The sequence below is a fragment of the Salvelinus fontinalis genome, chromosome 5, assembly GCF_029448725.1.
Source record: "Salvelinus fontinalis isolate EN_2023a chromosome 5, ASM2944872v1, whole genome shotgun sequence".
Taxonomy (NCBI): domain Eukaryota; kingdom Metazoa; phylum Chordata; class Actinopteri; order Salmoniformes; family Salmonidae; genus Salvelinus; species Salvelinus fontinalis.
The window spans coordinates 20,081,104-20,103,754 of NC_074669.1; the positions used below are offsets into that span (position 1 = coordinate 20,081,104).

General features: G+C 41.0%; 1 protein-coding gene across 5 annotated transcripts in view; it reads right to left on the reverse strand.

Moving 5' to 3' along the window:
- Positions 1-2,086: 2,086 nt before the first annotated feature.
- The window catches only part of LOC129855280 (oxysterol-binding protein-related protein 9-like), a 33,816-nt gene continuing 13,251 nt past the window's right edge, over positions 2,087-22,651 (reverse strand). For 3 of the 5 annotated variants that reach the window (XM_055922772.1, XM_055922770.1, XM_055922773.1), the window contains 21 exons: positions 21,361-21,437; positions 15,357-15,452; positions 15,170-15,214; positions 14,436-14,465; positions 14,279-14,329; positions 13,639-13,677; positions 11,536-11,626; positions 10,920-11,024; positions 10,068-10,227; positions 9,729-9,841; positions 9,374-9,489; positions 9,216-9,301; positions 8,885-9,062; positions 8,337-8,421; positions 8,144-8,254; positions 7,882-7,945; positions 7,272-7,412; positions 7,060-7,138; positions 6,745-6,836; positions 6,390-6,525; positions 2,087-4,091 (listed from right to left, as the gene is read on the reverse strand). In XM_055922772.1, the coding sequence (XP_055778747.1) occupies positions 4,017-4,091; positions 6,390-6,525; positions 6,745-6,836; positions 7,060-7,138; positions 7,272-7,412; positions 7,882-7,945; positions 8,144-8,254; positions 8,337-8,421; positions 8,885-9,062; positions 9,216-9,301; positions 9,374-9,489; positions 9,729-9,841; positions 10,068-10,227; positions 10,920-11,024; positions 11,536-11,626; positions 13,639-13,677; positions 14,279-14,329; positions 14,436-14,465; positions 15,170-15,214; positions 15,357-15,452; positions 21,361-21,437 (1,970 nt within the window). In that variant the 3' untranslated portion in view covers positions 2,087-4,016. Of the gene's footprint in view, positions 4,092-6,389; positions 6,526-6,744; positions 6,837-7,059; positions 7,139-7,271; positions 7,413-7,881; positions 7,946-8,143; positions 8,255-8,336; positions 8,422-8,884; positions 9,063-9,215; positions 9,302-9,373; positions 9,490-9,728; positions 9,842-10,067; positions 10,228-10,919; positions 11,025-11,535; positions 11,627-13,638; positions 13,678-14,278; positions 14,330-14,435; positions 14,466-15,169; positions 15,215-15,356; positions 15,453-18,688; positions 18,904-21,360; positions 21,438-22,651 lie in introns of those variants that run through there. The other 2 variants (XM_055922771.1, XM_055922769.1) reach the window with 2 other exon arrangements.

Consider the following 22,651-nt stretch of genomic DNA (forward strand, 5'->3'; position numbering starts at 1 on the left):
TTTTTTCAACAAAATTATGATGCAAAACAAATGTCTGTAACTCATGAAATAGAAAATAAACAGATATATGTTTTGTAAAGCTGAACAAAAAGAAAACAAAAAGCAAGATCAGGTGGGACCATTGTAGGACAGATAGGCGTGTGAACAACCACAATCGTCCTTGCTATTCAGAAATTCTTGGGGCGTCCCTACCCCCACTGACGTTGACGTTTAAAATGGTTAAAGTACAGGTTATTTAAGGGTTATGGTTAGGGTAGGGACGTCCCAATGATTCCGGATATCACTAACAGGCACAACTCAGATATAAAGTGTTTTTTCTCAACATTTCCGGGATGTCATGTGTCCTTGAATCATTAAATCAGTACACTCGCAACAACCTAAGCATTACAAAACGTATATTCGATTAAATAAACCTCACAATGCAAATAAGCCATTACTTTGTTGACCAAATTAGACACAGTATTGACCTCCGCACAAAAACTACTCGCTTAGGTGAGCTGGAAAAAACGCCACCTGTTGGAAAAGACTGATTTTGGGGCGAGTTATCGCTCTTGCTTCGCCTCTTCCTCTGTCTTGTGTAGAGCGTGGTGGAATGCGCCTCAACCAATGAAATCGTGTGATCTGTTTTAGCACAAGAGCTCGTCAGCTTGTAGTTCTAAAACACGGAAACGAGTTACCCGTGTTCCGTTCAGCTATTGGAAAAATGAATGGGTTAATAATGTTTTGGAATAAACAACGAAAATAAGGTCTGAGGTGAACACAGGCTTATTAGATCTTATACGCTTTGTTCTATGAGATAATAGCAGTCAGTTAACTTGACCTTAATGAATTATGAAGCCTTTACGTGCATTTAAAAAAATAACATGAATTATTCCAAATTCACAAAAAGTGGCGTTAACTAATGAAAATGATCTTACAGGACAAAACGTATAAGATCTCCTAAACCTGTGTTTACCGCAGACCTTATTTTCGGTGTTTATCCAAAAACGAACCATGGCGGAGTTAGTGCCTACAAAAAGACGCTTAACTATATCTCTATTCTCATTGGCTACTGGGTCGTACCAATGATGTACGGGTTGCACAGAAAAACGAGAACATTTTAGTGTAAGACACAGAGGCGAGAGGTGAAGAAGCCACTATTGGTATGCGCTACATGTAGAGCGCATTGTATACTAAGCCATGTTCACATTGGCAGTTTGAAATGACTCAAATCCCATTTATTTGCATTTCCGATTCGAATCTGGTCTTTTCCTGCAGTCTGAACAGCAATCGGATATTTCAAGCCACATTTCAAACCATCTTCGTAGGTGGTTTGAAGTCAGATATAAATCTGATTCCTGTGACTTGTGTCTGGTCAAATCTGATTTATTTGCCTGCAAGTGGTTTTTGGACTATTATTTGGCATATCTTGTTGCTTGCTAGCTACTCTGTTGACAGTTTGACAATAACATGTGGTAGCTAACTAGCTTAATTGTTTACAAACAAATCAGTGAATGTGATAAAAAGCTAAACAGCTACCAAGCTAGCTAGTCGACTGTTGTGGCTAGACAAATTAAGTTGGATCTTCTTATCCATTGAGGCTTTTAAAAAAAAGTGTTTTTACACTATGATTTTGAACATTCAAGGCAACTGGGAAATATCCATGGCAGGTATTGTTGTCACCTCAGCTTGCTACATAACTTCTGAGTGATAGGAAGCACGAGCACCACCAGCAATCAGCCTACACCACTGTGCAAACACCCATCCTTACTATGACAACTAGCGTAGCCATGTCAGCAAATGACTGCTGTCTGAACACGCACCAATCCAATTTGGTCATTTGTAACTTGCTTTTTGGACAGTCAGTAGTACAAAACTGATATGAGCATGAAGGCCTGCAGCGTGAACAAGGCTTTAGTCGCAGAACAGCTAATTTTATATCACTTATAATCTGAATAGATACTCAAATACTATAAATGATTATAATTTACTTTCTATCATATCAGATATAATAATGCAGTTTGAGATTCATTACTATAATGTATACTTATGTACTTGTACTGTTTCAGCCACAAGCTTTTTCAACGAAGGATGTCAAACACAGCGGTAAACTCATGGAGATTTAATATTATGCATCAATAAACATGAAAATCTAATACAATCAATGGTTATGATTCAAAGTAAATAAAAAATACATTTTGTTCCGATTGCTCTTTTGAAGCGATACTGAAATGTATGGCAAGGCCTTGATTCAATATTAATTTACAAAGTCATAACATGAAAAGAAAAATGGCTTGAGTTTGTAACCTCTGTAAATTCTATTATATAAGAAGATACAGTATTTATCTACTTTAGAGATAAAAGGATGATACTCTACCTTTACATTTCGGTTAAGTGAACTTGTTGAGTTTCTCACCACAGGCAATCATTGAGTGCGTGTATTCAGCAGGAATGTGCTCTATCGCTACAAATGGTTTTGGTCACAATTCCTTTCCAATAACCAAAATGTAAATTAATGTACTGTATTACCTGGCCTTGCTTACTGATAAAACGTCTTCTGAGGGGAAAAGGAATAGATCTGTCTTTAGCTGACAATATTTCACATAATGGGTTCGCTGAAGAATATCCACAGTCATATGATTCATATGCTCAAGTGAAAGATAGAGATATTCTTTTAGGTACTTATCCAAACATCTGCTTATTTAGTTTAAAATGATGTGGCACTGAATGGGGAATGAATCTTTCAATTAAAGGCAGAAACAAGACAATTATTCTCTCCTATTTAACACCACCACTGGAGATAATCTAACCTGGTATTACATTTTGTACCCTAAACCACATTTAGCACTCAATAAAACCTCTCATTAAAGCGCCTTAGCATGTTACCCAATCACCTGAAAAACAAATCAAAACACATACATTTGTTCATAAATGCCACAAGGGAAAATTATAAACATGGTGACAAGTCCTCTTCCTCAACTCCACCTTTGTCTATCTTGCAAATGCAGACTTCTTGGGTCCCTCTTCTGGTCATCTTGAGCAGATAAACATACACTAGTCCAGGGGTGTCAAACATCTGGCCCGTAGGTGAAAAAAAACTCAATATACTTTAAAATGACAAAAATAAAATCTACACTGTGTTGAAATGATAATGGACCTACATTTACAGTTTCTTGACTGTGTCCAGCTCGCTAATAAATCACCAAAATGAAAGCCAGACAGTCAGGGAGCATCAGAAATTCAACAAAAAAAATGACGGTGAGGAAATAACATATTTTCAATGCGACCCTCTGGACCTCGTTGAAGACAGAATGCGGCCCCCGGGGCAAAATGAGTTTGACACTCCTGCACTAGATGGAGTTAGTACATGGGGAGAGAATGTCAACGAACTTGAGAGGGCACGAATGTAGAAAGGAAAAGGAATGATTCCTGATGTATTGCCATAGAGTTCATATCCTCAAATATTTACTACTGCCAGAAAGAAAGATAAATAAAATTTAAAAAAGAGAATATATATATATATATATATATATATATTCATCATAAGTATCTATATATAAACAGCTGTAGCTAGTTGTTGGCAAGCCAAGTTGTCCCCCTTGTGATTCCACTATAAGGCCGTCTAACTCCTGGAAGTACACCATTCATTCCTCAGTCACCAGCTTCCCTGAGATACAGAACGCTGTTTTTCGAGGTTTGTTCGATCAAAACACCCGCCCCCTCGAGGAAAAGAACAGACCCTTGAGGGATCCTCCTGCAAGATTGTGAGGACTTGTTTGTGTAGCCGAAGGGCATTTGTACTGTTTTTGTCATGCTTTTTTTAGTCGTTCAGGGGATGGAGAGGTGGAGGATGTGGGGTTGGCAAAACAAGGGTTATTATTTTTTACATTGTAGATGTTTCATCTTGATTTCATTACATTTTTACTTTGAAAATGCAAAGCTGTGATCATGTTCAATCATCAGTCATTCCAAGGCTTGGATAAGAAGTGGTTTGCAAAAGAGTTCTTATTAAGACTCCAAGGTCTGCATCTTTGGCCTTAGTGCCTCTGTGATCCAGTTCTTTTCAGTAGAGGCTCATCGTAGACCCAGCACTCCCCATCCTCATGGAACAACTACAGGGAGGAAACATGGAGACAATCAGAGGGGACTACAATACCGCTTCTAAAAATCCAAAAGTCACAGCGCCTTCAGAAAGTACACACACCCCTTGACTTCTCCACATTTTGTGGTGTTTCAGCCTGAATTTAAAATGGATTTAATTGTGATTTAAAAAAAAAAATATATATATCACTTGCCTACACACAATACCGCATAATGTCAAAGTGGAATGATGTTTTTCCAAATTAATTACAAATGAATAGTTGAAATGTCTTGAGTCAATAAGTATTCAACCCCTTTGTTATGGCAACCTAAATAAGTTCAGAAGTAAAAATGTGAGTTACATGGGCTCACAGTGTGTGCAATAACAGTTTTTAAATTACATTTTCCTCTCTGTACCCCACACATACAATTATCTGTAAGGTCCCTCAGTCGAGCAGTGAATTTCAAACACAGATTCAACCATAAAGACCAGGGAGGTTTTCAATGCCACGCAAAGAAGGGCACCTACCTATTGGTAGATGGGTAAAAAAAACAGACATTAAATATACCTTTGAGCATGGTCAAGTTATTAATTACACTTTGGATGGTGTATCAATACACCCAGGCACTACAAAGATACAGGCGTCCTCCTATCTTAGTTGCCGTAGAGGAAGAAAACTGCTCAGTAATTTCACCATGAGGCCAATGGTGACTTTAAAATAGTTACAGAGTTTAATGGCTGTGATAGGAGAAAGCTGAGGATGGATCAACAACACTCCCTTTGACCGCCTTTCCTTACAGTTTTCTGCTGCCAGTGACAAGAACAAATTGCAAAAATTGCTGAAGCTGGAGACTTATATTTCCCTCACCAACTTTAAACATCAGCTATCTGAGCAGCTAACCGATCGCTGCAGCTGTACATAGTCCATCTGTAAATAGCCTACCCAACCTACCTATCTCATCCCCCATATTGTTTTTATTTACTTTGCTGCTCTTTTGCACACCAGTATCACTATTTACACACCATCATCATCTGCTCATCTATCACTCCAGTGTTAACCTGCTAAATTGTAATTACTTTGCTACAATGGCCTATTTATTGCCTTACCTCCTCATGCCATTTGCACACACTGTATATAGATTTCTTCCCCCCCCCCATTGTGTTATTGACTGTACGCTTGTTTATTCCATGTGTAACTCTGTGTTGTTGTTTCTGTCGCACTGCTTTGCTTTATCTTGGCCAGGTCGCAGTTGTGAATGAGAACTTGTTCTCAACTAGCTTACCTGGTTAAATAAAGTTGAAAAAAATAAAAATACAAATTGTAGTTACTCCACAATACTAACCTAATTGACAGAGTGAAAAAATGAAGCCTGTACAGAATAAAAAAATATTCCAAAACATGCATCCTGTTTGCAACAACGCATTAAAATATGTGTGGCAAAGCATTAAACTTTTGTGTTATGTTTGGGGCAAATCCAATACAACACATTGGTACCACTCTCCATATTTTCAAGCATAGTGGCTGCATTATGTTATGGGTATGCTTGTAATCTTTAAGGACTGTGGAGCTTTTCAGGGTAAAAAAGAAACTGAACGGAGCTAAGCACACGCAGAATCCTAGAGGAAAACTTGGTTCAGTCTGCTTTCCACCAGACACTGGGAGATAAATTCACCTTTCAGCAGGACAATAACCTAAAACACAAGGCCAAATCTACACTGGAGTTGCTTACCAAGAGGACAGTGAATGTTCCTGAGTGATCAAGTTACAGTTTTGACTTAAATCTGCCTGAAAATCTATTGCAAGACATGCAAATGGTTGTATAGTAATGATCAACAACCAATTTGACAGAGCTTGAAGAATTTTTAAAAGAGTAAAAATGGGCAAATGTTTCACAATCTAGGTGCGGAAGCTCTTAAAAATGTACCCAGAAAGACTCACAGCTGTAATCGCTGCCAAAGGTGATTCTAACATGTATTGACTCAGGGGGTTGAATACTTAACTAAATCAAGACTTCAGAAGTTCTCTCCTACTTTGACAAGAGTATTTTGTGTAGATCATTGACAAATTACAATTATAAACATTTTAATCCCACTTTTTAACACAACAAAATGTGGAGAAAGTCAAGCGGTGTGAATACATTCTGAAGGCACATTTGCAATTAACACAACTATTTCCCCAAGCAAGCGAGCCACCCTTTGAGTCATATACTTTCCATCAAAATAAATACAATCATCATGACCGTGAACTATTAACCTTGATATGGACTGGGTGGCCGTTAATATTGCTGTCAGGGCTCTGGAGATGTGTAACAAGAACAGGCACACTCACCCTAGTTTCCCACTGCATTTCATTCTCCTTCCTCTCCCTGGCCTCGCCCCTTTGCTTCTCCTCCAGCCTGTGCTTGGCTTCCGTTGCTGCATCGATGTCTCTCGACTTCAGGCTGACCGTCACATCCTTCCAAAGGCTGAGGGTCAAACACAAACAGTGACTTGAGGTTCCGGACCAAACTAAATAAATATATTACTAAATCTGATAATTTTGTGCCTGGCTGGATTGATAGTCACATTAAACTGGATGCCATGGGGGTAGTAGCTCCTGCCAAGTCCACAGAAAGGCAAATGGACAGAACACAAAACAGCCACTTATTACTGCCCATAATAAAACGAAGAGAGAGACTTCTCACCTGCGGGACTCGTACTCCAGCTGGTCCTCCAACTTCCTCACCTTCTTCTTGATACAGCCCATTTTCTTTGTGTCAATGAACAAGGAGTTTTCCTAGATTCAAATTCAAGAGATAAAAAGTTTGGGTTGAAAGTGTATTAAATTGTAACACTTTCTATATTGCTTTTTATGTACGAGGTCAACCTTCAGTGAGAACATGTTGAGGTCAGGGATTACAAACATGGAACAGTCATTTCCTTAAAACAACAATCCTTTCCTGAATCACCTATTAACACATTGATATCCAGCAGAGATCAAATGTTTTAACTGAACTCACCCCAGATGCCCACTTAGCGTACATCACTCCATTCCACTCTCCTTCAATGGAGCAGAATGATTTCTTGTCATTGGGAGAACTGCAAACAAACACATCTATAATATTTAACTAACATCACAACCCCCAAAAATATATACTGTTGTGAGCACAGTTAATAAAGCAAGAATAGGCTAACACTACGTGGATGATTACAAATAACAAAATCCCCTTACAAGATCTCAGCGGTGATCCTGTGCTTCTTGCCACCGTAGAAGGGCTTAGTGTGAAACACGATGCTGGCACTGTAGCCCGTTTTGGAGCAGTTGATGTTACACTCTCCACCCAACTCCACCCATGGGACAGTCAGGATCGACCTGAAGAGAGAAGGAGCACCCCACTACATGTCAGGTCAGGGAATCCAGATAGCAACTTATACCCATTTACACACACTCACTTTACATATATAGTAAATTGTGTGTGCTGTACTGGAATTCTGTTTTATTGTGAATTGAAATGGGTCTTTTATTTCCAGTACCACACACTTGAGACACTGTGATAGTGTGTGTTATTTAAGCAATAAGGCACGAGGGGGTGTGGTATGTGGCCAATATACCACGGCTAAAGGCTGTTCTTATGCACAACGCAACACAGAGTGCCTGGATACCACAAACCTCTGAGGTGCCTTATTGCTATTATAAACTGGTTAGCAACGTAATTAGAGCAGTAAAAATAAATGTTTTGTCATATCCGTGGTATACGGTTTGATATACCATGGCTGTCAGCCAATCAGCATTCAGGGCTTGAACTACCCAGTTTATAATTACTCTTCAAGCATGACCCTACCTGCCATATCCATTGGGAAAGGTGAGTATGTAGTGCTCGTCATGTTCCAGACAGGACACACATCCTGGAGGAGAGATGGGGAAGCACACACACTTCAGAATACACAAAACACACAAAACTTTTTGTAAGTGTGTGGTATTTTTTTGTATCTTATTAGGAGAAATGTTTTGGACTATGTGAGCTAAAGAAGTGTTCCCATGTATAGTAGTTGGTAAATATTTGATGTTAACAGAAAGCCTAAGTGCTTGAAGCAATGTCTTACCCTGGCCAATATTGTGCACTCCAATTGACATTCCTAAGAACTTTGACTTGGTCCAAATGTGGGCGTTGAACTGAATCTTTTTTCTGAGACACTCTGCGTAGAATGCAGAAACTACAAGGAAGAGGAAAAGCAACAGTACAGTTAACATGTATGGCTCTGGCACTCTGACAGCTGGGTAAAATATTGGACCTACTGGGAGGGTGATGAGAGACCTGCTCTGCTACAAAAGACACACTGTTGGCTGAAGACCACGGCACCGGACCCTCTGACGATGGCTCCTGAGGAGTAGGAGGAGGGGTCGGGGGTAAACATTAATTTATTAGTAAAGGCTTGATGAAACAATTAAAAACACTTGCCTCAGTATCACAAAACATAACATTGATTATAAACTGGGTGGTTCGAGCCTTGAATGCTGATTGGCTGACAGCCGTGGTATATCAGACCGTATACCACGGGTATGACAAAACATTTATTTTTACTGCTCTAATTACATTGGTAACCAGTTTATAATAGCAATAAGGCACCTTGGGGGTTTGTGGTATATGGCCAATATACCACGGCTAAGGGCTGTATCCAGGTACTCCGCTGCACGATGCCTAAGAACAGCCCTTAGCTGTGGTATATTGGCCATATACCACACCCACTCCTCGTGCCTTATTGCTTAATTATAGTATTACTAAAAACCAGCATATAAATCAAATGAATATAAGTTGTCAGTCTTTACTGTGGTACAACGCTCACCATTGCGGTGGGCTCCTCGCTCTCTGAAGGCAGGTCCCAGTGGCAGAAGAAGACCTCTCCCAGGATGGGGTTGTAAGGCTTCTTGGCCACTGAGCTTTTCCTCCCCGCATGGAAGGCTGACATGTACCACTTCACCACCTGCACCATGCGCTCTTTGGGCTCCAGCTGATCTGCGATACTGGGGATGAAAACATCAGCCATCACACCACTGGATGGAAAAGTTGTGGCCCCACCTGAACACATCTGCGCAGAATGCCCTCAATGGAAATGATGGGGGGATTCTGAAAAGCAATGTTGTTGTTATTTTGGGGGACTGTTTGAAGTGGTGTACCTGACAAACAAATCCGGATGTGCAAAGAAGTCAGCGTACATCTCCAGCAAAGACCTCCTCTCCAAGATAAATGTGGGCAGGACCACCTGAGAAAGAAAAGAAAACAATCAGCAAGAGAGAGACGAAGAGAGACGGACGGACAGACGGAAAGCTTTTACCTTGGTGAGGTCCATGCCCAGCCGCACCTGGGACAGCAGGTGCATGATGACACTCTTGTGCTCCTCCACAGACTCCCCCTGATCCTCCGCCTCGTCATCATGGCTGTCAAATTGATCTGACCAGAGCAGACGGTAGGCAGTTTAAAACACCTACAGTAGGCCAAACACCACTGATACAGGACATCCTGATGTCCTCTTTTCTGTTCCTAAATAAAACATCCACCAAAATAGAACAGGAACAGAATGTGTGATGTTGTTGTTCCATAAAAATAGCTTCCTGTTTGGGGTAGACACGTGCGTGGATAAGTAGGGCAATGTGCGTGTGTGGATTTGTGTGCGTTCATGTGTGAATCACCTGCATCAGTGGTGCCGTTAGACATGGAGGAGTTGAGGGACTCGTTAGTGTCTGGTCGTTTCAGCACTGTTCCGTCATCGCTGTGAGGCAAGGCAGCAGGAGGCCGAGAGGAACTGACAGAGAAGAGGATGGGGGGAGAGATGGAAAAGAAAGAACTGATTACCTGACAGGAAATATATAAAAGGCCCAGGATATAAACACACCTCTAGCAAAACACAATCAGCTTATATGATAATGAAGTATGTAGTGAGGTGGACAACCTCCCTCCCCGTCCTTGGTCCCTGTAAACCCCAGTAACTGGTATGGATGGATTATGATAAAGACAGTATACACACTCACTCTAGAAGGTGCTTGGGAGATGTGCTGTTCTGGTAGAACTCGTCAGCGTCGTAGAACTCGTCTTCGCTGCTGGAGTAGGAAAAGTCAGGGATCGAGTGGGAGGGGATGGTCATGTGACTGGGAGAGGCACCGCTGCTGCTGGGGTCCGAGGGGCCACTCCCTGAACCAAACACAGAAACAGACAGAGACGTGGGGGTTGAGTTTATTTACTCTTGTGCATAAGCAATTATAACTGCATTACACTCAACAATACAGAGGCTCCATGTCAGGTCTTTCTTGTCAGTGATCATATGGGCACCCTTTGTCTGCTCACATTGTTCCTTGCATAATCTCCCCTGCAGTGCAATGTGTGTTCCCATGCTTCTTCCTTAGTGCACAGCACATGATTTATTTAGCAGCATCAGCAGGATTGGAAACAGGCAAGACCCTCCAAAATAACCCATTTTAGAAAATATCAGTAAATTAAAAAATGCCATTGAAAATGTCATAACGTCTGTGTACTCCGATGAGTTTCACAAATGTACACAAAATCAATGCAGTTATATGTGTGGTGATTGTGACCAGGGATTAAAATGTAAAAAAAAATAATAAAAAAAAATAGGTTGGTTAACTCTGATCGCTGGTTGCGGTGAAAAAAGTAACATTTCCTATTCTTCTAAAACATTTTACCGCAAAAGGTAGGTGAACTGTTGGGGGGGGGGGGGAAACTGGGTTTACCCTTCACTACACCAGTGACTGTGACATGATAATCAAGTCCCTAAATGCAAGTGTTCGGTACATAACACAATGTTTGTCTGGTACTGCTGCTAGCAGTGTTGATGACCTGACCACTAAAGTGAGGTGACCTCTGACCTGTGCTGTTGGGGGTCGGAGTCTGCAGACTGCCCATCACCGTGACAACAGCCCCCACCGGTAAAGTGGAGGGCCGCTGTTCTCCTTTACACATCTGAGAGCCATCTACAGAAAGAAAGACGATGAGAGAAAAAGGAGAACGCTCTGGCTTTAGAACAACACTGCTTTATGATGCAACAGATACAATGTCATTACAGACCTGGTGGGAGAAAGCTTTTCAAATCACACAAAAACTGCAAAGCAGTCAGACTAATATAAACCTGTGACTGTGAGAATGATAATGTCACCAGACTGTGCCAACATGGGGTCAAGATTTGGAATCAGATTTTTGTGTCCAATTTCGATTGCTCTACATTGGGAAAAGTTCATGGCCAAGTAGACATGAGTCATAGAGATTCAAGCTCACCAGGTGGCACTGTAGACGTGGTTTTAGGAAATAAACATTCATCAGGTACAGAAATCTGAAAGTATTCAATCCAAGCCTATTCTATGTTCATGAAATAAATGTCAGCAATATTAGTATGTGGACTCAAAAGGGGTATTATTATTCTGATGGACAAATCTTTCTGATAGGACTGTAGATGAGATTGTGTTTCTGGCTCTCTGTATACTGTACCTGTGGGGAGGGTGGTCTGTGTTGGCATGGCTAAATTGACTAAAGAAGCGTCCAGAGGCGGAAATATCCCATCCACTGGGTTGATGGTGCTCTGTACAGGGCGAGACAAAATGGTGCCAGTCTTAAAACATAAAAGATACATTTGCAACTCACATCGCTCTAGAACGCAATCTGTAGTAATACTTAATGCAACAACACGGAGCAGACTATCATGACAAAATAAAATACACACTGCTAATGACTGGAAAGATCAATTACCTTTCACTGCTTCCGGGAAATATTGGTTAATTAAGTTCTACCTAATCAATATCTACCTACTTATATCACAACACTTACTGTAACCTAATACTATCCAGCATAGTTTCAGCCCTGCAAAATCGGACCAAACACATTCCAGTTAACTACAGAATGTGATGGCATAACGTCCCCTATTGAAATGATCCTGTGAAGTGAAAACCACATGCTCAAGCTACATTTCTCAATGGCCGATATCTCTGTAATGTACGTACACACTATACCAAGTGCACTGCTGCCATAGCTTTATGGGTCAGTGATACATTTGACCCTGTGTAACTCTGTCAACAGCAAAAACTAGAGGAGAAGCCAGAATTCATCAAGACCTCCACAATCTCAGAACACAACAGTGTGGTGGGAGCAGCATGCTGAGGGATGACAGACAGGGTGAAGAGAGTGTCTGACGCTCAGTGTGGTGGGAGCAGCATGCTGAGGGATGACAGACAGGGTGAAGAGAGTGTCTGACGCTCAGTGTGGTGGGAGCAGCATGCTGAGGGATGACAGACAGGGTGAAGAGAGTGTCTGACGCTCAGTGTGGTGGGAGCAGCATGCTGAGGGATGACAGACAGGGTGAAGAGAGTGGTCTGACGCTCAGTGTGGTGGGAGCAGCATGCTGAGGGATGACAGACAGGGTGAAGAGAGTGTCTGACGCTCAGTGTGGTGGGAGCAGCATGCTGAGGGATGACAGACAGGGTGAAGAGAGTGTCTGACGCTCAGTGTGGTGGGAGCAGCATGCTGAGGGATGACAGACAGGGTGAAGAGAGTGGTCTGACGCTCAGTATGGTGGGAGCAGCATGCTGAGGGATGACAGACAGGGTGAAGAGAGTGGTCTGACGCTCAGTGTGGTGGGAGCAGCATGCTGAGGGATGACAGACAGGGTGAAGAGAGTGGTCTGACGCTCAGTGTGGGCACCGAGCAGAACGGAAGATGTCACACTACTCTGCTGAGCAGACAGAAGTACCACTTCAACGAAGGATCTTTAGAGAGTCAGGAAAGTGGAAATATGAAACTAGCCAAGAAAAATGAAGGCATGCAGTGAATTAAAGTAAGTCCTCTCTGCCCTTTAGATCTGGGGTCAGAGTGAGATTTGGGAGAGGATTTCATCTTGAAAGTAAGGCAGTCACTCCTAATTATAGCCAATTACAGAAATGTTGCCGCTCCATCGTGGTGAAACCAAATCAAACCATTGTGGCCTCGCTAGCTAGAGATGAAATCAACAGCGAAGGATGCCTCTAGTGCAGGTAGAAGGAAGGGGTTAGAGCTAGAGAGTGCTTAAGCCATGGTTAGAAGAGGGTCTACACGTGTAACGCTAATGGCCAGAGAGTCTACTCTCACAAGACGAGCCTGGCGGGCTGATCCTATGGGATTCTGACTTAAAAACATCTTTGGGAAGAGAGTAAAGCCAGCAAACAACCCTTGATGGGTTGACATCTATTAGTCCTTGATGGTTCAATAGGCATGCACAGTAAGGAGAAATCGATGGCGAGTTGGGGGGAGGGTATAAGCGCACTCACACACTCGTAAACACGCACGTCATGAAAGAAGCAGAATGATGTGTCTAAAATGAGGGGTAAAGAGAAAAGTACCCAACTATTATCAGCAACAGAAAAGCTAAGGACATTCAACTGGAAAAGGGGAGTGGAAAAGGAAAGAGCAATATACCAGATAAAGCCATTTATCAAATGGCATGCATTGTTCCAGATCTGATTTGTCTTCTTTTCTATAGTTCAGAGTGAATTAAGCGGAAAAGAAGAAGAGAGGTTTGGTTGATCTAGATTTTTCTTATGGACAGAGAACGTCAAAACTTACTATCAGTCCGTTTGCGTGTTGCTGTTCGTTACTTTGATCCTTAAAATTTTGAAAAGAAAACGTTACTTAGGATGGCTCAATTGTTTGTATGTAATGATGATATGAGCTTGTTAAGAGCTTCTCTTTCAAGAAACCAGTTAAGTCATTTAGAAAGTCAGAGCATTTTTTATGCCAACATAACACAAGAAAAGCATTATGAGCTCAAGTATGATCGAGTGTGAGAGGATCACCTCTCCAAAATCTCAAAATGGAACCTAATGGAATGTAGCAAACTGCCCACAATAAACTACAACCCAGGCTGTAGTCAAGTGGAAAACTACTGGCATGGCTAAAACAAGCAGTGCACCGTGATGTTCTCACAACAATGACATGACAGTAATGCAATGAGAGCCCCAACACCAGGGGTGGGCAACATACGGCTTGTCCAGGCCACTCTTGAACATCTAAAACTAGATAGAAAGTATGTCGAAATTATAAACGATTTCAAATAACTGCCCTTTTCTTGGCTCGCTTTTGACGAACAAATCAGTTAGAAAAAAAATATCTGCAGTTCCGCTGAATTTTGAATTCCTGATGTGGCCCTCGAGCCAAAAATATTGCCTACCCCTGCCCAACAGTCAAAGGAATGAACCCTTTTTACCTTGGCAATCTGCAGCAATACAATACAGTGCTTGATGGACTCTACCATACTCTGAAAAGAAAAACAGCACAGACAATAAAACACCGCACTCAACCTCCAACAGGAGATGATTCTGAAAATAAGGACGTATAAAAAAAAAAAATGGGGTTTTACTTACACATGTGGTTTCCTTCAAATGTTCAATTTTCTAAAAAAGGGGAGAAACACATTTACAAATGGCTGTTTCACTTCAGACATTGTTTCAACACCTGACGGGACTTGGAAATCATGACTGAAAGTTAGGTAAATCATGGATTGAGAAAGATCGGCACAGTGAAACCAACACGGAAACCAGCTTTGTTCAAACTCTTCCACAACCATGGATTTAGACTGGACGAGCAATGATGACATTCCATCTATAGCTGTGTTCTATGTTCATCACTACATAATAGGTCATTGTCCTCACCATATTAAATAAGCTACAGAGTTTAAATGTTACAAACTGACCAAAAACAAAACTCAGGATCTCAATAAGGAAGTGAATCACAGCTAAGGCATTTACAACCTGTTTGCTCACCATTTATTAACTCATTACTCCCACATTTGTAAATGTTAGTAAGCTAGTTATTCACACATGTATTTTATATACATTTCTGGTCACTCAAAACATTTATAAAGTATAAATAGCACACAATTTAGATTAGGGACTGAAAAAAGATTGCACTAATGATTAGTAAATGGTTGATTAATGTGGGAGTAACGACTCAAATGGTGAACACACAATTTATAAATGCCTTATAAATGGTTTATTACAGACCCTTAAAATAAAGTGTTATAAAATATTATCTGTGAGAGTCATTAATTATCAGGCATCGTTCTGTTGACAAGAGATAAAACAGAGACGTCACTCACTCTGCATGACTCTTCATTGCAATCTTTGATTTTCTCGTGGAAGAGCTGGAAGAGAGTGGAGATGCAATCAATCTGAGCTGAAGAGGATACATGCAAATCAGGAGCCGAATTAAAAAACATTTATAGATGACGCAGTTGTATTAGAGTCACGGTCGTACTTAGTCACCCAAATGTGGAGAAGCCTCACCTTTAACTGATCAATTAGAATTTGTAGGTATGCGTCAGCCTCTGCAAGTTTCTTATCAAAGTCTTGGACACTTGGAACAAATCCTGTCTCTGCCTCCTAAAATAGAAAAGAAAAAAGAAAAAAACAGCAGAACATTCTTAGTCTAACTTCACAGCACAGTATGACAGTTTTCTGCTCCCATCTGGTAACATATTTTGGACTAAGAATTCTACTCTGCCATTGCCTATACTCTGAAAGCTTGTAGGCGGATGAAAAAAAAAGTAGTTAAATTCCCTAGTGGGGCTTTGAAAGAGCAGGTTGTAGCAACACAAAAACAGCAACAGTTTGGGAGAAGCTTCCAGCATTGTACTGTAAGTGGAGTGATATGAATAGTTCAACTAGCATTGTTTAAAAATACTTTGCCTGCCAGCCTACTTAGTTGAACACATTTTATGGCATCAGCATAATTGCATCAATTCCCTTTGCCATGGGTTTCTTAAGTTGTAAACATTTTAGAGAGAACACTAGACTATCTACATGACTGAGTATGTGTTTGTGTATGTGCAGGAGGAGGTTGGGGAGTCACGTTCCAAGCCCTTAGGCTCACATCATTAGCCACAGACTGACATAGATAATTTCAAGGAATAATATTCATTAGGTGGTAGTATTTATTTGCTGAACAGATGTGACCAGATGCCCAACTGACCATGCCTGCCTGATCTGCCCTACCAAGCAAAAAGGCAGTAACTGCTCATAGTGTGGAACTGAGAAAAATGCTTTTAAAAATATATATTAAACTAGGCAAGTCAGTTAAGAACATATTCTTATTTACAATGACGGGCTACCGGGGAACAGTGGGTTAGACTTCAGGAAGTGTACAACACCTACCTCTGCAACATCTATCAGAGGTCAGAATATAGAGATTGTAGAGGAACACAAATACCTGGATGTCCTCTTGGACAATAAGCTTCAGTGGAGTAAATGTACAAACCAGATCTACAAAAAGTCAACAGAGACTGTACTTTCTCAAAAAGCTGGGATCTTTTAATGTAGACTGTACTATATTGACTCTGTTTTCTAAATCCTTCATTGAGAGTATTAACTTTTGTATTGTTTGTTGGTTTGGCAATGCCACTGTCAGCCAGACGAATATGCTGAGAAGGATCACCACAGCAAGCAAGGTACTAGGAGTCAATCAGACAGGCCTGGATGAGATCTTTAAGGTCAGAGCCCTCCGCAAGGCTCACAAAATAATTTTAGACCCAAGCCACCCCCTGTACCCAGACTTTGAAATACTCCCCTTTGGGTGCAGGTATAGGGCACCCCTCAGCAGGAAAAACAGAATCAGACAATCATTTGTGCCAGGTGTGATATCCCTCCTAAATAGCTCGGGCTAATGTTCCTATCGACTCAGTAAGGCCAGCAGGCTAGTCTTTATTCTTTTTATTTCATTTGATTATTTAAATGTTTTATTGGTATGTAACTGTTATGAAAGTTGTATTGTCAATTTTGTTTTGTATTTAAATGTAATTTTAAATGTGTACATGACACTGCAACAAGATGTCCCTTTGGGGACAATAAAGTCAGTAAGTAGTAAGTAAATAAGTGCCTTGTTCAGGGGCAGAAGGACAGATTTGTACCTTGTCAGCTCAGTTAGTGGCCCAACGCTCTAACCACTAGGCTACATGCCGCCCCTTATTTACCTTGGTTTCACAGTATGCAGTTACTTTTAACATGACCCCCATTTTCTCCAAAACACAAAACGAAGGGTACTTGTCCACATGACTAAGCATGTATTTAATGTAGCAAAAATTACTAACTCATTTTCGACCAAATAAGCAGTTACTGTCTTTTTGCTTGGTAGGGCAGTGACGACATTAGGCCTAAATCAACAACAGTCCCTTCTATACCTGGAACACAAGGCCAAAATACAGAAATGAAATATGCAGCAACTTCCTCAAAAAGACCTAGAAACGAATTCTTAACCACAGCATTTTGACCTTTCAATATTACAATTAAAACATATCCATCACCACTTTGCTCGGTAAATAATATACCCTCTTTCAATGCTCCTCTGGTTCGAGGGTGTCCTATGGTCCGACAGAGGCCTTTGGACTATGCCTGTTTCTCTACTGAAGTGTATCGTACAGGGATGTGAATAAAATCCATTAACACACAGCAACCCCAGCACAAGTTGAAAACTGTAAAACCTAGCTAGCTTTATAGAGACCAAAGTCTCGGCCTTTTTTTTCTAAACTTCCTTAAGGATAAAAGGTGGTGTGCTTACGGTTTGCTGGCCAAAGAGGTGCCTGAGCAAAAAAATAACAAAAAAATCTGCCATTTTTGCTAAACTTAAGAATAGCCCTCTTTAAATTTGTGGGATAGAGGAGGCTGGCATTAGTGCTCCTTAGAGCTCGGGGGCAAACAGAAAAATAGTACTTCCCCTCTCTAAAAACCTAAAGTGGGGAAAGTCCCAGCAGTAAGGGCATTTGGATTCTCGTGGGTGTTTATTTATGTGTGTGTGGCCAAGCAGACATCCACACAGCTTCATGTTTGTTTCTAAGAAAGAGACAGCTCTGGTGTCTCTCTCTTATTCTTCCTCCAACGAAATTTGAAGAGGCAGAAAAGATAAATGGCGTTTAGCAAATCAACTGAAGAAAAAAAAGAAAAAAAGTAGGTTCTGAATCTGAAAACGACATCAACCCACTTGCGGGGAAATGCATCCTCATGTTTACGTTCACTACAGTCATAGTGCTGGCTTGGTGTGAGGGTAAGGTTTCACACATCATGGATTGTTATTCACACCTGTGAGAAGTTGTATTGTTTTAACACCTGCATAAAAATAACACATGAAATCGAACAGAAAGAAAAAAACACCTCCCAAGTGATCAAAAAACATTCCAGCCCATATTTCAGAGAACTTGTACCATACACTATTTATATCTCAAACACTTGAGTGGGTCCGTTGTATTTTAGGTTCAATAAAATACTATCAATGACCTCAATCACAGAGGGACAAAGCCTTTGGCACGAGAATCCCTCTTGCTCGTTATTTCTGTTATGTCTACACAAGTTCATATTACCATGATGGAGGGGATCTTTCTGCTTGACAAGAGCATCTTATAAACCCAGAGGACGGTCATGTAGGCTAGAGACTGCAGCTTCGCCATGTTCACTAAATCTGTGGCTAAAAGAGTTTCCTCTAATCAGACAATACCTGCCCACACCCACCAGACACTGGAAACCCACCAGACACTGGAAACCCACCCATTTTGCTTTCCACACAGCATGCCCCAGTTAAGGACTGCATCATCGCACAGCAACCAACCATTTCCCCCCAGTGTGGTACTCACAGGACGCCGAGCTGTGAGGGACATGCCTCGTCAGACTGCACAGGCCAAAGCTGACCCCAAAGGTCCTCTCTCCTCCGTTACTCAAAACACACAGCTGTTCTTGTGCTCTCCACTTTTCCTGACTGCCAGCAGAAACCACACCAAACCTGTCTGGTATGTTCTAAATCAGCTGAGCAGCAGCATACATAGGAAAAGTTAATCCAGGATCCTTCTCTCTCTTACAGGAAGTACAGACGTTCTTACAAAAAAAAAAAAAAAAAAAAAAGGCAGCACAAGCCTATGTGACAAGCAACAACAGCTGCCCTGATTGGATAAAGCTGCGGGCAGATGTCTGGCTGAGAGTAAGCAGAGCTCTGATTGGTTCCAGGTCAAATGATGTCACTATGACTGCATGCTTACACAGTGTCTGCAAGCAGGCAGATACACGCAGTCAGCAGCGGTTTTTGTGGGGGGGTTTTACACAGGGGGCGGGAAGGGGAGGAGAGGGTTAGAAAAGGAAATCGGAACAGAACGTAAATAAACAACTTGAGGGTAGAATGAAGGGAGGTGAGAGAAAGTATATTTATGAGCTAATCAAAAAGCACAGACTAAATTAATAGCTGGAAATTGGCAGTTCATAGAGCGACTAATACACAGCACTCTCTTTATGGCTTGCCCATCACCAGCCAACAGCCCAACTACGCTCCTGGTGCACCTAACCACACAGGGACACGCTTTAGGGCTGGGAGATATGGCCTAAAAATCCTTTCTCATTTTTTTTCAATGTTTTCTCCAAATAAGCTTTGTTGTACAATTAAAAAGGTCAAATACACTGCATTTAAAACAGTCAGCAATAATCTAATAAATTCAGGGTGGCCTATGAAATTGCCTTTTTGTTACAAATTTAACCAGAACTATGCATAATGCACATTCACTAATAATGACAACTTCTTATATTAATAATGACAAACTTCTTATAGCAGGTAATATAGAAAATTAACACAGATTTCATAAACAATCTCTCACGCACAAGCCTATGTGCTAGTGAGTAGCCAGCTAATCTTTATATTTAAAGTTTAGCCAACTTGGATCTATTTGCTAGATAACAAGATAGAACAGTTGAATTGTTATACACACCCTTCTGTCCATCTCCATCTGTCTGAACAGCATGCTAGCCTGTCCACTTCTTCAGATGATGAAATCAAGTGGCCTACCTTATTTCTCAGAATGAGAACGAGTTGCCTATTCCTTACATAGTGTTTTATGCTTATTGTACATTTATAAAACACAGACTAGACAGCTAGTGTAAGACTTTGGCTAAAATGCTGCTAGCGGTCCATGGTAATGCAATACCGCACGTGACAAACTGAGCATTAATTTTCCAGAATCAATGCGTACAGTTACATGCACACAATAATATGATTACTGTGAATAGTCAGATTAAAATAGTTTGATTTCAACAGTTACATGCTTTGCAAGAAGACCGATTTCCTTAATAATCCTGTTACATGGAGACATCTGAAATCTGGTTACCTGATGGGACTGATAAATGCAGAAAATCAAAATAAACGTTATACCACAGCGACCATGTTATTTTTGTGAAACCTATTAGATTCGGAGTTCGGACATACACAGTTTATATGTGAAAAAGTATTCATATTAGAAATATTTAAGATTTTTCTGAACTCACTTCACTCGCGCAAAAGAAGGAAGCTCACGCTGCTTGTGCTAGCAAATGTTTACATGTCCTAATAACTCAAAACATTGTTCAGAAAACCAGATGTTTTAATCAGCATTTGCTTACTTTGATGATGACCTTGGGCTGATTAAGATAATCAGAATAACTCTGCCTACTGCCATAATCAGTTTAACATCGAATTATTAGTGTCCATGTAAACGTACTCAATGTTCCTTGATATCTGTTTAAGTAGTTTGCTCTGCGTGCAATTTGAGGAGTTGAGACAAGGTTAACTTCTCTTCTATTACATGTAAAATAATGTCTCAATGTGTTTCGGTGTCCATGACTGATTCTGTTGGACCAAACCTCATATGCTAAAATAGAGAGTTAAAACTGCTTGTCAGAGAGGAAGACGTGACCTCTCATCTTTGTTGTTGTGAGTGGCAGGTGCTTGGTGTGTGTGTGTAAATGGGAAGGTGCACAGTGGCAGTGCACACTGCACAGAAGGAGCGAAGAACACAAGATCAAAAAGAGAGCGCACTAATTCCTTCTATTCTCAGATGACTCCTTAACCCGGTCTGTGATGAGGACCAGAATGCCTTAGCCTGTCAGCAGTGTCCCAGTGCTACTAGCTTGGATGAGGCTGACAGAGACATTATATTCATTCTGTATAACAACTTCCTGCATCCAAAAGACCTCCACAAATACGCTCCAAAATGTTAAACATGAACTGCTATTGCTCAATGTTCTCAACAGTTCCTCTATCATTTCCTGTGGTCTTAAGTAATCAAAAAAGCAGATTTAATAAATACTACATTATGGTCTTTCTTTGAAGGTTAAAACACACACTTTGAATAAAAATGAAAAACTATGCACAACAGCCAAAGTTATTGCCATGTAAATATGTTGAGCAAACTCTCTCTTCTCTCGAGCTGAACTCAGGGGCATGGCACTAGTACAGCCAGTATCACAAGTGTGAAGCTAGTCTGAACAGATCAGTGAGTGAGTGACTTACCCGCAGTTGAAGGGTGTGGCGGAGAATAGTCCCCTCTAAGGCATGGATCCACTTCTCCCGTTCGTCTGCATCTCGAGCTGAGAGGGAAAGCGCACAAAACACACCAGATCAGCCATAGTACAGATGGGAATTATTACAACAGCAACAGAGTGCATAACCTAGTAGCTACAACAAGGACTAGAGCACCTCATCTGTGCTCATCTTGCCCAACTAGTTAACTATGTGCTCATTGTGCTGTGCCATGCAGTTGCTGAGGGGGTTCTTGCAACCCCTCTGGTGCGTCGCTGGGCAAGAGAGTAGGAAGGCAGGTCTCCTGACGAGACACACAGCCTGTTGCCAGGCAAGGCTGCACCCTCATAGCAAATAAACAGAGCAAATAAAGCCTCTAATATTTACACTTGCGAGCCCAGAGTCCATGGAACCTCTATACTCAGTATTTTTGCAAGTAAAAAAAAAAAAAAAGTGGGCAATGTTTATATGACCCCCTTACAAACAGACCCATTTTTACCACATTCTTGCATGTATACGCCTTGCTGGTGACGAGTGGTAGTAGTGGTGTGCAGATGTGGTTGGGCGTCTATTTTAATAAATCCATTGAATATCCACCATTGAAAAAATAAATCCATTATTAATTTGTTTAGGCAGGTCCTAATAAACATAAGACTAATAAAACGTAACTTCAAAAAACAATTGAAAGGCATATTTTGAGTTTACTTACGTTACGTCCAAATTAATTAAATCAATAGTTCATTATTTTGTTCATTAAAACCGACAAGACACACCTACCTCGATTACAGTGATATTTTGAAACATAGCCCAAGCCCATCCACGTTTAATCTCTTGTTGACCCTCTCTCCACTTCGTTAGGGAGCAGGCATTAGATGAAGTGGACTTCCATAATAATACCGATCCTATTTGAAATACAGGTCTGGTGTTCATATTTCACAACCTCTGTAGACTTGGAGTTGGTTATACGTGATGGGGCAACATAATAGTCCTACACTTCATTTAGGCTACATTATTGCATGGTTAACGTTTCTGACCTGTGATAGATGAGCAAACGACGATTAGCTATGCCACCTCCACTTATTTGCCCAGCCAGAAACCAATTACCCAAATAGCCTACACAGACAGAGATTCAGTGAAACAAAATCAGATTGATTGATTATCAGACAAGTCAGTGAAGTCACAGGCTTCTGGTCAGGAGTAGGCCTGGGCTACTAAGCGACTGCGAGTGAAGAGCGAAAATAATCTACTTGTTAAAACTAGTTTGGGGGCGGCAGGTAGCCTA